Source organism: Wasmannia auropunctata, unplaced genomic scaffold (genome assembly GCF_000956235.1).
Source record: "Wasmannia auropunctata unplaced genomic scaffold, wasmannia.A_1.0 LD336116.1, whole genome shotgun sequence".
NCBI classification, from domain to species: Eukaryota; Metazoa; Arthropoda; class Insecta; order Hymenoptera; family Formicidae; genus Wasmannia; species Wasmannia auropunctata.
This window is the reverse complement of record NW_012026774.1, coordinates 3,287,132-3,300,325: the sequence shown is the minus strand read 5'-3', so window position 1 is coordinate 3,300,325 and position 13,194 is coordinate 3,287,132. Positions and strand designations below refer to the sequence as shown.

Genomic DNA, 13,194 nt, shown 5'->3' with positions numbered 1-13,194 from the left:
CGCGCAGACTCTGCGCGAGGGAGCGAGAGGGAAAACGGATATAGACGGATGCGCTTGAATCATCGTGCGGTGTACACGTGAGAGCCCGTGTGCGAAGGGTTAACGATCGGAAGCGCCGTGGATTTTTCGTTCGTTTCTTCGCTTTCCTTTCCTCGCTGCCCTCGCTGCCCGCGAGAGAGGAGGCTTATGCTCTCTCCTGTGCGAGAGCACAGCCGGAAAAGAATAAATGCGGTAGGCACTGGACCGTTTATGGAGGCTTGGGTTTATGTCGCGCCGCAGGTATACCGGAGCAGGTATTTACCCATGCACAGATTGTACACGATGCCTGCATACTTTCGACTCCTCTCCGGCGCCGAGGCGGACGTACGTACAAGTATTCGTGGCTCGATTCCGAGGGAAGAGCCACAGTAGGGGGAAAAAAAAGAGGAGGCCTTCGACCAAGGAGGAGCGCGAGGGCCGCAACCTGAAACTCGGTGGGCTTTCGCCTCCGTACCGTACTGTTGATCCGACTGCTCACGAAATCGAATTACCCGGTCCGATTAACCGCCGGCGTTTGTGGAGCGGAGGGATTGCGGCGGCTCCGGCGTGATTCATCGACCCCGATCAATTATCGCTGTTGTTACGTGCAAAGGTTCCTTCCTCGTTCGTTAAATGCTTGAGTCCAAATATCTCCTACAAAGTACTGTTTTACTTAAAATTAGAATACCTCACAACATTGAAATTCGCAAGATTTTGAAGTTTTAAACCGTTTGAATTTCGAATTATTTTATTTTATTTCTGTATATATATACAACACAGTAATAATTAAGTTTATAGAGTAATTATTTTTGAACAAAGAATGTAAATTGCACGGCTTGACGAAGAAAAATTTATATTTCTCTTTGTCCTAAGATAAAAAATTTTACCTAAATTTTTATCTTCGCTCTAATAAATCGCACTTGTTAGCGATTCTTTTTGAAACCGAAGAAATTCTGGATCTATTGTGGAAATTATTTAGGATTTTAGGAAAACAACCATACATTTTAGAGCGTGATTTTAACTGGCTCTTGCTGATAATCGAGGCATTCTCGCGACATAAAATATTCGGCGACAAAGAATTTATGTAACCTGTTACGAGGGAGGTTTCTTTCTCTTTCTCTCTCTCAACACGGCTGACCCCTTTTTTTAAAGGTGCCCGGGCAATTCCCTTTGAGAAACCAAATCGAGTCGTAAAATCGATGGCCTTGGACCACCCAGGACCCCGATAATACGTTTCCCCGAACTTTCTCGAGTAATGAAGGCGATTCTGCTCGTAACGAGCCCCGGAAGATGTTACGTCCATAACTACATTAGTGTAAGTTAAAAGCGCGTCTTCTAACGACACTCTCACAATCACGCTTTTCCCTTTAACGATGGCCCACTTTGCAATTCAACCGAGTCGCAGTATGACGAATCTCATTTCTGGTCGCTTCCTTTGTACCGGCATCGTCGTTAATTTTCATGACCAACAGATTTGACGTGCCTACGTATAAATATTACTATATATTTATTTCGATTTATGTTAATTTTATTCAAAAAAAAGGCGCGCATTACGTAATTACGACGAGACGATGATCAGCGAAGAAAGAATCATATGTTTTCACATCAGACCGTTCACGGTCTCGCTTCCAGACTAATTTCACACGCAGCGCACTTAGGATTTCTCGTTAACGCGCGACGAAAGCGATTCTCGCACGCGTGTTTCGTCGCACGTGCACGAAATGTCTTTTGGCAAACGTCGCGGAGCATTGGACCAAACCGAGATCAGATTGGCAAGAGACCAGGACGTGGAATCCCTCGTGGCAGACCGCGCGGTGTCCGCTCGTCGCGTCGCGTTGCGTCTCACTCGCACGGCCAAGTCTGAAGACGAGCACATTCGCTAAAATTCTCATCTCGAGAAATCCAAGAAGTAAATATGTTATGTCTGACATTAGATCGTATAAAGTGTATAAACCGAAGGAATTATTTGATTAAGGTTAATGCGACGACAGTATATTATCTCGTAAAAAATTTTATATAAATTTTTATTCGAAGTTTATACGCGAGATTTTTAGAGTATTTTTATATATGCGAAAATAATTTGCGAGGCTAAACTCACATTTTTGTTTTATGTCATATGTACGAATTTTTTAACTACTTTTCCACTAATTATAATTTGGCGATAAATAGATATTTTTTTAAATGGCGAATAAAATTGCAGCTATATTTGCCCGATTACGATTCAGCGACGAGGCAATGTACGGATGAAGTAATACAGATATATACTTCCCCGTCAAATTGCTGCTTCGGTAACGATATAAATTGCCCCGGCGTAATGTCTCGTGAGGTCGCTGCACCAACTTACGTGTCTAAATCCAATTTTGCCGAGCTTCCCTTGCTAAGTCCCTCTAACACACGCGCAATCGAATTTCGCTCTTCAAATGATCGTTTCCCTCGGTGACGTATCCCATAATTCGATTTCGTTCGCGCTGCTCGACGTAAAAATTCGATTTTCAGACGTAGCGGAAATCGTATAATCCCTTACCATGTCAATTTTAATTTAAGATCCCTTGATTATTAGCGAAGGTGAATAAATAAAGAAACACGAGAAAAAGAAGAAATTTTATAATTTCTCTTTTTTCTTATGCATTATAAATCCCTTATAAAATAAAAATATAAATTAATAATTATAATTTATCAGAGAGATGAGCAAAAGCAACGTTGCTGACGAGAGCAAGTAAAACTATAAAAATTATCTTTTATTCTTTAATTTACTTTTATAAATTATATTATTCAAGTTTTAATTATTACACAAATCATACATGTTATACATAGCGGATGACATTTGCGATCAGCTGTCTCAGCTGGAAGTGTCAGTTTGGGTACGCAATCGTCGAGAAAAAAGACGCGGGATTCCACATGATGTGTTTAGGCCTCGGTAATTTTATATCTATCTAACAGAGGAATTTCAGATCGGCGACGAATCTCTCGTCTCGCCGTCCCGTAATCGGATTAAGTCGTCTCGCGTTACTTTAAATCCATCCGCAATTAATACATCTACCTTGTAGTAACGGGAGACTTCGCCGATAAATCTGCTCGTTTCGTGCATACGCTCCGATGCATCGGACCGAGACGTTGGTAGCTAGCAACATGACATGTCATCAAAATACGTCCGTCATAAGTAAGCTGCTGCACAGAGAAGAGAGAGAGAGAAAGAGAGAGAGAGAGAGAAAGAGGGAGAGAGAAACGTGTGGAGCATAAATGCGACTATATTTTATACTCCGTGTATACTTATGAATCGAGAGAGCGGAAACACGCAACGTTTGATCTCAAACTTTGAGAAATTACCGCGAATAGTTGGGATAAATAAATTGTCGCACGCGATCGTTGAATACACAGTATTAATATACAAGAAATTCTGGAATGAAGGCTTATTATAATTAACGATCGATTTTTCTTTTCCTCTAAATTAAATTGCATTCTCTAGTTTCATTTGTTGTTATGTTTTCAATTTATATCATGATTGTATTTCTAGAACCGTTAAATCGGCAATATTATTGTGCCACGTAAACATTTGATCGCTTAAAAAGAATTAAATAGGCCTGCACACTTCTCGCGAATGCTTCATTAGCTACCGTGTAAGATTACATCGGGAGATAATGCCGTATAGTGTGAAAATATCCCGAAGGTAGATTATATTAGTCAGCTCTATTCGCACCGGCAGTTCGTCAAGTCAATCGAGAACGTCTAATTAATATTTCAAGGAAATTTTATTTTACACTCGCACGATTTCCCGTCACTGTGCATTATGTTAGCGACCTGGTTCGAGAAAAACTCGCTCGATGCCGAGCGGGTTATTTAAATGACGAAAAAATCACACGTGTCAGACACTCCCCGAATATTTTTACGAACGCGCCGCTTCTAAGAAAGGTAGCAATAAGCGGTTTGATTTAATAACATATCTCGAGCGCGCGTTTTCCACGCAATATTCTCTCGTCGCAATCGATGATAACACGTTACGCCGGCTTACTCGCTGCGACATTTAATTGATTCGTTTATCGAATTACTCCTAAGAGTAACTTGAATGAATAACATCGCAATAGTCGTTTTAATTACAGATCACGTACACGTTTCTTATAAGATCTCTTATCGTTGCTATCAGTGTCATCAGAATGTACCATTTCTCTGCAATTCACTGCTTTGAGTAATTCGTCATACCTATATGTTTATGTACAAAACGTGCAAAATGAAACATTGCCATTTATCAATAATTACGAATAGCTATTAAGAAATGAATAATAAGACACATGATAGAATATACTTTGTGTTCTATTTGAGTACAAATAATAGCTTTATTTATTAATTTCTAATTAACGTATACAGAGACAATTTAAAAGCATATTAATAAACATCATATTTTCTCTGTATTTTCGGTTATTAATAAAATAATCTAAATTAATTTTTCCATTTGTGATCAATTTTATCTGCTGACGCACACCTTCCTCGAATAATTTGTTGAAGTCGCATTGATTCTCGGATTAATTACACAAATTGAAATGCCAATCACGGATGTCTAATTAAAACGGTGTTTACAACCGCGTTCACGTCATCCCGATCGATCGCAAACAACTCGTTGTAGGCGTATTTTAAAGTCTGCTCACGTGGGAGTAGAAAGCCGCCAGTCCTTTCAAGAGAATCGTTTTTGTTCTGTGTTTTACCCTCTGCTTCTTCACCCTTCGAATGTCGTGGGTCGTTCCATCTGCGTAGGTCGACAATGAAGAGAAACGTTAATATGTGGTGGCAAAAAATTGTCTAATAACGCAAATCTCGTAGGTAGTTTCTCATTATTCTCTATTTTGATATAAAATAATTTCTTGTAGACTTGTCACGTAACAGTTTATTTTCAGAATTTCGTACCCTATATGAGAATACTTACGTCTAATTACTCAGACTTAACTTACAATTAGCGTTATATTTGCGATATACATTTTTGAAAAAGAAGCAATAATTTGTACTTTTAAATTTTTGCTTTTCTTCGCCAAAATTTTTTATTAAACCTAGAACATTTTGTATTTTTCATTTTGTGTTTAATACGCATCATATGTGGCATATTACTTATTACATTATGCTACAAAGCGGCAAATTTTGTTCTCTCATTTTTCTCACTTAACTTTTTAAACAAGACGAGGTACAGATGACATGGCGTGTGTAAATCATTATAACTCGTGCTTCCTCAAGAAAAGAGAGACTCACAGGATTTCTAATAACAACAGACATTTCTTTCGTTACTCATCGGTCCCGAAGAAAGCCCAGACGAAGCCGAGGTACAGATGCTTCGTGCCTTAACGGCTTCGGAAACCGGCCGTCCGGTAAATTTTCTTGCCGGTGCACTCCTCTCTCAGTGCACCCCATTTACGGACCTGGCGAGATAGCGTGCAATGCCAATTTATTAGTGATGCCCCTTAGCCTCGGTCAAGAAGGGGGTCCCCCGCGTTGGTCGCGCCCATAAAGGGGTGTCCCGAGCACCTTACTTCGTGAGAATCTTCGCGAACGACGACCGGCGACTTTTACTCATGTGAGCGAACATGTTGTGGCAACTCTTTGTTTGTTGTTGAATTTACAATGCGCTTTAAATCACGTTCACAAGGGTTTCCCTTTAACTATATATATATTTCTTAACACAATATATCACATTATATAATTTAACTCATAATTAATCTTTTCTGTAGTTTGCTTGCAGGTCGCGTTTATCTTAATAAGATGCTTCATTTTATCGAAGGGTACGTGTAATATCGAAATTTATAAAATCCGACTGCTTTTACATCTACTTATCTTCCAAACAAAAAATTGTACATCTATATATCTACTTTCCTATCTTCACGACGATCAATATAGTCGCTTGATTTAACACCGATAAATTCTCGATTATCGTGGAATTTCAGATTTCTTCTTTTATCATTCGTTATTAATGCAATCGGTCGTCATATCCCGGGTCGTTCCTCTCCAGGTCGCACAGCTCGTTTATTATCGCGGATCGCGCGAACGACGATCAGCGTCGCTCATTGTTGCTGGCGAGCGTGAAACTGTAAAACGCGGCTGTAAACGCGCGCGAATGAGAGTGAGCATTACCGGTGGAGATGTCGCCTCTCCTTCGAGATCCTGTCGCGGATAACGGCTACGGGTCGCGGGAGATCTGTTTACGATACCGGCTTCCCTTATAGTTTCTTGTGCCGTTTCCACACCTCAGCGAGTCGTTTGCAGCCTCTTCGATAATATCTGCTGCTCTTCTTCGTTCGGGTTAACTGGTTGTAGTAATTCCGGTAAAGCCTTTCTTTGAGAAGCAGTCGAGAGTGATCGACCGTACGATTACGTGAAAGCATTCGATTCGGCGCGGCGATCTTACAGAAATGGTAGTACGGTGTAATTGATAGTCTAAATTAGGAAACGTGATTTTTACGAGGTAGTAATCGACGTGTTCTTTCTAATATTAATTAGAAAAAACTTAATGCATGCTCCCCAATAGAAGATATAAATAACGGATCGCGTTTTCTATTTCTTTGTCATCATACTAACTTGCTACATTAAATAAAAGCGTTACGCAAAATTTATACGAAGCATTGTCTTGTTTGATATACATTTATAATGTGCGAATCACTCATACGAAATTTAAATTAGTTTTGCAATGTAGTTTGCAAGCATGAATACATCTAGTCGCGTGATAAAATTGAATATCTGAATTAATCATCTTCGATTATTCGATTTCTATCGACCTTGATCCATTTTGGAAATTTCGAATTGTCCAAAGGAAGGACATCCTGATCCCTCAGGCTATTATCGAATTTATTTATTTACGCGTCAGCTATAAAGCCATTTCTGTCATCCGATGCTAATACCAGGCGCATCCTTAGAAGGCCGTGGATGCGTTTAACGTCGAAAGAAGCCATCGCCCGTGATCGTGGGAGCCGTCGGTTGCATTTCTCTCGCGCCGTGTCACGTGGCCGGTGCCTCGAGAATTCCCCACGGAGACCGCGAGGGCAAAACACAATTCATGTTTCTCGGATACCGAGCGCGAGATCGAGCGCGGCTCTCGTACCCGACCACTTTTCATTTTCGCAGAAGGAATGACGCTGCTCCTAACAGGGCGTTGTCTGCGCCCGATAGTTTTATAGGAAAAGGATCGCAAAGATGCGGTAATCTAATATTAAATCTAATATTATTTAATGTAATATTAAACGAAACATGATGACAACGATGGAAAGTCACTGTCATCACTGTTTCAATTTGTCAATTAATTTGGAATCAGCTGTCTGCACTCCGCAGTCAATTAGATGTATCACGTATAAGATAGACGGTTAAAATTATTTTCCAATTGTGACTACAAATCTTAATAATTGCTATACATATATAACGTGATCGCGATGTCTACGCCATTGATATATCGGAAGGTCGCAGCAAGGTGCGTCAAGTACGGCCCTTGACGTGCCTTCATGCAAGGCTATCCGCTATATTCCGCCTAGTATTTACACGCGCTAACTCTACCGAACGCAATACCCCTCGAATCAAGAGGTTCCGCCCTGGAACACCTTTTCTTAACGCGATCCACGAAGTATCGACGGGCTTTCACGCGATAATGTGAGCCGTTTTGCTGCATGCGATTATGTCGTTTCCGAAAATAAACACGGAAAATGCTAAAAAAAAAAATAAATTACATCTTTCGTCAACAAAAAGATTCTAAAAATATATTCAATTTTAATTATCCAATTCAATCTTCAAGCTTGAAAAAAAAAAAGATATAAAAATTACATTTTCATTGTACATATGAATTATATATTATAATATAAGAATTATAATATTTCTGAAAAATTTCTTGATTTATTATACTAAAGTAATTTTTCGTATGTAGTTTTATACTGATTTTTATGTTTGAGAAACATGAGAATGCAAAAGCACATTAAAGCTAGAATGTGAATGCCACTTCTAGTGGCAGCGACTCCATTCGCGTTTCCCGATTTAACTTCTAGTTTCTGTTTATTCTCCTTTAATGGCAGCCCGACGACGGTTTGTTTCGTAGTTAGTCAGGCACGCACGTACGCGGTCGTTCGTTCGCTTAAACACGCCTCATCCTTCGATAATTCTGTCGTGCGCTGGCGCGATAAACTCTGTAACTCTAGTATACACCGTCCGCGTGGAACACCCAATACCCCCTCGGGGGCCGGAAGGGGGCAACCTTGAGCCAGTAATGCATTCGTGGCTTTGCTTATGACCTACCCCATATGACGGCGGCACGCGATATGCCGATGGCGAACTCTGGAAACCGGAGGAGCATGTGCGCGGCCAACGCAAATATTTAGCTGGTAAAAGGCAGGGAAGCCTCGGGAAGAGACTGCCTCGTAACGCTTTCCCTTTTTCCCTTGCTCCTGTCATAACAATGTCGGCGTGCAAACGCGTATCCCCCTGCGGCCTCGGCACTGCTGCTGCTGCTGCTGCTGCTGTTGCTGCCATATATATTCGTTTGCACATTCCGCAACGCTAAACGAGACGGGTTATATCCTCGTTAATACTTTCCCGTCACGTCAATACGTCGTATAATTCACGGGCAGGCTCATTGGTCGCGCAAATTAAAGATCGCCTCTCGATCGCCGATGTAATGATTCTCTAATGCCTAAAGGCGATCCCCCGCACACTCGCTATACACGCGGTGTGCCGCGCCGCGCGTATATCCTCGTCTACGAGGTAAAAGGGCCGGATAATTGAAGCCGGCTTCTCCACGGGCCCGAATCGGCCCGTTCCGGACGAAGTCCTTAGAAGGAAACGAAGCCGGGTATCGCGGACATGCGATCTGTCTTTATGGTCCGAAAGTGGGCGTCGGTCCGGTCTCTCACAATGCCGGCGTAACGACGACACAACGAGGACAACGACAGCGACAACGGCAACGACAAAGACGCGGCCGCCGCTCGACGGCAGGATGAAGGACTCCGCCGTCTTGTTAAATCACGACTGCAGTCGGAGATGCATGCGACTGCACATCCTCACGCACGCTCGGGACTTGAAAAAAGTATTATAGCGTTTGACGTCTTCATATAAATGAGAGGAAGAGAATAAGTTATCTAATTTAAATCAAAATTGAAAGTCTCTTTCTTGTTCTCCGGCTGTCTTTCTCTTTCTTTACTAATTAAAACGTATTCGTCAATATAATTAAAATTATTACACTAAATTATACTAAATTATACTAATTTATCTGAAGAAGCGCTCGTCTAAAATATCACGTAACATCGTGCGTTATGTAAAGATAATAACGTACGATACATTCATAGTATCATTCACGTGCCTAGTATTCAACGAAGCATCCTAGCTGTAATGTAATACTCGCCTACGTGCGCGCCGCGATTTGCTACGCCAGATTGTATTTTTAAATTCGTATTTGCGCCATTTACGTCCGACATCGAGACACGAGAGACAGCGTGGGGTATCTATACATAGTGTGCACATAGAGTATTTAACTATCGATTCATACATATTTTTAACGTGCGAACAATGGGAAGGTAATAATAAGGCAGGCGAAAGAAGGTAGCGCTAATAGCGAGTAGCGGCCAATTTTCATCGCTTGTCTACCCGGGCTGCGTGTAAAATCGCGGTTCACGCATTCCGAACGCGCAGACAAAAGTTTCAACATCCGCCTCTCTGTATGGTGCACGATATTTTTTTCCCTCCCGGGAGCGCGTATACGATCGATGGCGAGGAGAAGATAGAGAGATTGACGCAGCGGCGCATTATAACGATCATTGTGTTCGCCTATTCGTCGCGTCGATGGGTGCACCTAACTAGTTCGGCGCGCGATCTGCGGTCGCTTGGAATTAATTATCCGTCGCCGAGAGATCTCGGGTTCTCGGCGGGATATCCGACGAGCCGCGGGAGACCTGCAAATCCGGCCTCCGGCATTGAGCTCGCTTGATTTTTATCTCGGCGCGACCTGCAACGAGAGGAACGTGGCACGATCAGGAGTCGCGGGTGTAGAGAGAACACGGGGACTTTCCCTTTCTAAGCCACGAAACTTTTAAACCACGAATTATCAATTATACGCTCAAGTGCGATATTATTGCGCTATGTTGATCTTTACAATGTGTTGTTTTATAATTTTATAATCGGTTAGGAAATTGTACACGCACACACTAGTGATATAATTGCGTCTATTATGCTGACCTTTGCGTTATACTTATATATTTTCAGGTCTATCAAATAGAGTACGTGATAGTGAAGGCCGCGAACTCGCCGAGACCCGCGGCCTGGATCCTCGAGAGATCTCTGGACGGCGAGAACTTCCAGCCGTGGCAGTATTACGCGCCGAGCGATGGGGAATGCTGGACGAGATATTCGGCATCGCCTGCCGCGGGCAAACCCGTTTACATCGCCGACGACGAGGTCATATGCACCAGCCAGCACTCGAGACAAACCCCCATGGAGAACGGCGAGGTGAGGACGCGTTTCTCGTTTCACAAAGCTCGAAAAATGTGGTTCACCGATAGCAGCTTCTTCCTTTTTGTGTACTATTTTATTTTCCTTTTATGATTGCTCTTTCGTAAAAAAAAAAAAAATATTATCGTCTCGCAATATCAATCTTATTTCGTTTCAGTGATCAGTTTCTTGATAATCTTACGCATTTTGCTGCATTCTAATAATAATGAGTATATAATTAAATCAATAGTAGGCGTATTATTAAATCAATCGAACACTTTTTCGTACAAAATAGAGTTATTATCGGGGAGCTGAGGGAGGGACGGCTGCATTAACGCCGCACTTGCTAACTGTAACTTGTTACTTCCCACAAAGTAACGTTGCAAAACCAGGAAAGAGAAAGAAATTACTCAACTAACGTGTAAAAAAAAACTTGCGACTACCATTAAGGTCCAGATATGTTGCCGCACGTACAAATAACACAGCGACGTATTCATCGCAACGTCGAATGTGTTGCGAGCGTTGAAAACGCGGATAATTAACCCGTCCTAAAAACACGTCGAAGTGCATTTTTCGCGCGAGCCCTTTAACTGCCAGCCATAAAGTAGCGTAACGACCTATCTCTAATAACCTGTTGCATACAAATGTCAGGCTGCCAATCGGCGCACCTCGCCGTGCATCGCGCCGTAATGCCTGATCGTCGTCGAAAATGAATCGTCTTCACCTTCACTCATTCGTTACAATGATTCAGTATTTAAATGTCAGATATTACCAACATTTATTTCTTTAGCGTTATTTTCCAGTTTCATTTGACCGACAAAACAGTTTTATTCTGGCGCATTCGATTTCCTCAATAAAAATTAAATAGAAAGTCATTTCTTGTATAGAAATTGAGAAATTATCTTATATATTGTTTATTTCACGTTTGAATTTTATTGCTTTTCCCGAAATTCTTTTCTCGGAAGCAGTTGAACCGATATGAAAAGGGTTGTGCTAATAACACCCGTGATGTAACGAGCAGCGTTTACATGCTCGCCGATGCATTTTTCCGTTCCTGCGTTCGTTCCGCTATGAGCGCGACTAACCGTGTCATTATCAATAATCCTTGCGAAAATCCTCACGGCCGCACTCAGCATCGTTAATTACCGTCGATCTTATGCGGCCGCGCGCGTGTGCAATTACGCGATTGGATGATTAGCGGGCGCTGATTTTACAGGCAACGGGGTTGCCGGCCCGCTTGCTTCCGGTAGATCCCGTTTTTCCGTCCCTCCCGCTCTTCCACTCGTTTTTACCTTTTTTTTCGTAAAGTAATAGTACGGAGGTGACTTAAGGTCATTAATAAACGGCGAACAGGACGCCACTTCCTCGATATAAAACTATATAGTGGGTATATTTCGAAATCTTCTTCATCACATCTTTAATATATTTTATAAATTTTTCGTATAATTTAAGAACATTTCTCTTTTTTCTTTTACACCTTTCAAAGTTTATTATCAATTAATAAAACTTTCGTTATAGCTTTCGTGCATTTCATATTTAATTCCTCATTCTCGATTGCATACATTTTAGAATTAATATTCTGATGCATGTTTATGAAAAATCTATTTTAAGAATCTAAAAATAATAGTGTAGATGAAGGTTTAAAAGAAACTTCCTGTATAATTACCGCGGCTTGCGTATATATATATACCGACCGTTAGTTCTCAATTAATTTCTTTTGGTACACCGTTACGTTAAATCGCGACATGCAACGATATCGGAAGCGAGGTATTAAGAACGAAACGAAAGTGCGCTTTTATTATTATACCAGCATATTCCGAGCTATTACTACACCGCGATTGGCACTGTTTTGTGACGATAATTTACCATTCACCTCATTATCATCGGGAATAAGTTTGCGAGCAACGTGTTTTTTTATGGTAGAAATTTATAAGTCACTTCCTTCACCTCCTTGACCGCGCATATCGATATTTGCTTCATTTGTCGAGCTGCTTTTCTAATTCTTTATCGTAAGAATATTGAGGAAACGATATACATATGTAATTATATCTGTGAAAGGCACAATTACTTATAATGACGTTAACGTTATCCTGTACTTAATTATTATAGACTCGTGACGAATTATTAAAATGGCAATCTTTATTTTTTGTGAAATAATCGATTTATTGTAATAAATTATTTAATTGTCTTTTTTCTGTTTTAAGGTACACAATTACTCATAATTCTCGATGTTTCTTTGCAGTATCTTAAAACTAGAAAAAAATAGCAAAAATTTTTGGTATTTTTTTACAATATTTTCTACGTGTTTTTCGGGAGTGAAGATGTTAACATAACATGAAGTTGGCATTCTACTTTTAATATTAATTTCCTGCGAATGGGTAGGAGCCATAAATTTGACTGGAGCAATAAATTAGCAATAAATGAGCACTTAATTATGGCATATAATCGAACTTGTTTGTGATGGAGGTGCTAAGTTCACAGAAGTCAATGAAATAGCGTTTAATGTTCTTACTTTAAGAAACAAATTTTCGATATTATCTCTCTCGTTATCTCAACCATGCGAATCGTTAAAAGACACTTTTGCAGCAGACCACGGAATAAAAGGTAATCCGAGGATCAGTTTCCTCAGGTATGGGGATCTCCTCTCTCTCGTGGCAGAGACATCCCTTCTTGCGAAACGGCGACAGCGGGTGCAGCGAGTTTGCCGCGTTGTCGGGAGATGCACTTCCATCCTCCTTCAGGGGG

General features: G+C 41.0%; 1 protein-coding gene across 1 annotated transcript in view; it reads left to right on the top strand.

The window, feature by feature from the left end:
• The window catches only part of LOC105447832 (laminin subunit alpha-1), a 150,368-nt gene that overhangs the window by 34,053 nt on the left and 103,121 nt on the right, over window positions 1-13,194 (top strand). Inside the window, exon 3 of the mRNA XM_011686058.1 lies at window positions 10,225-10,467. Within this exon, the coding sequence (XP_011684360.1) occupies window positions 10,225-10,467 (243 nt within the window). The remainder of the gene's footprint in view (window positions 1-10,224; window positions 10,468-13,194) is intronic.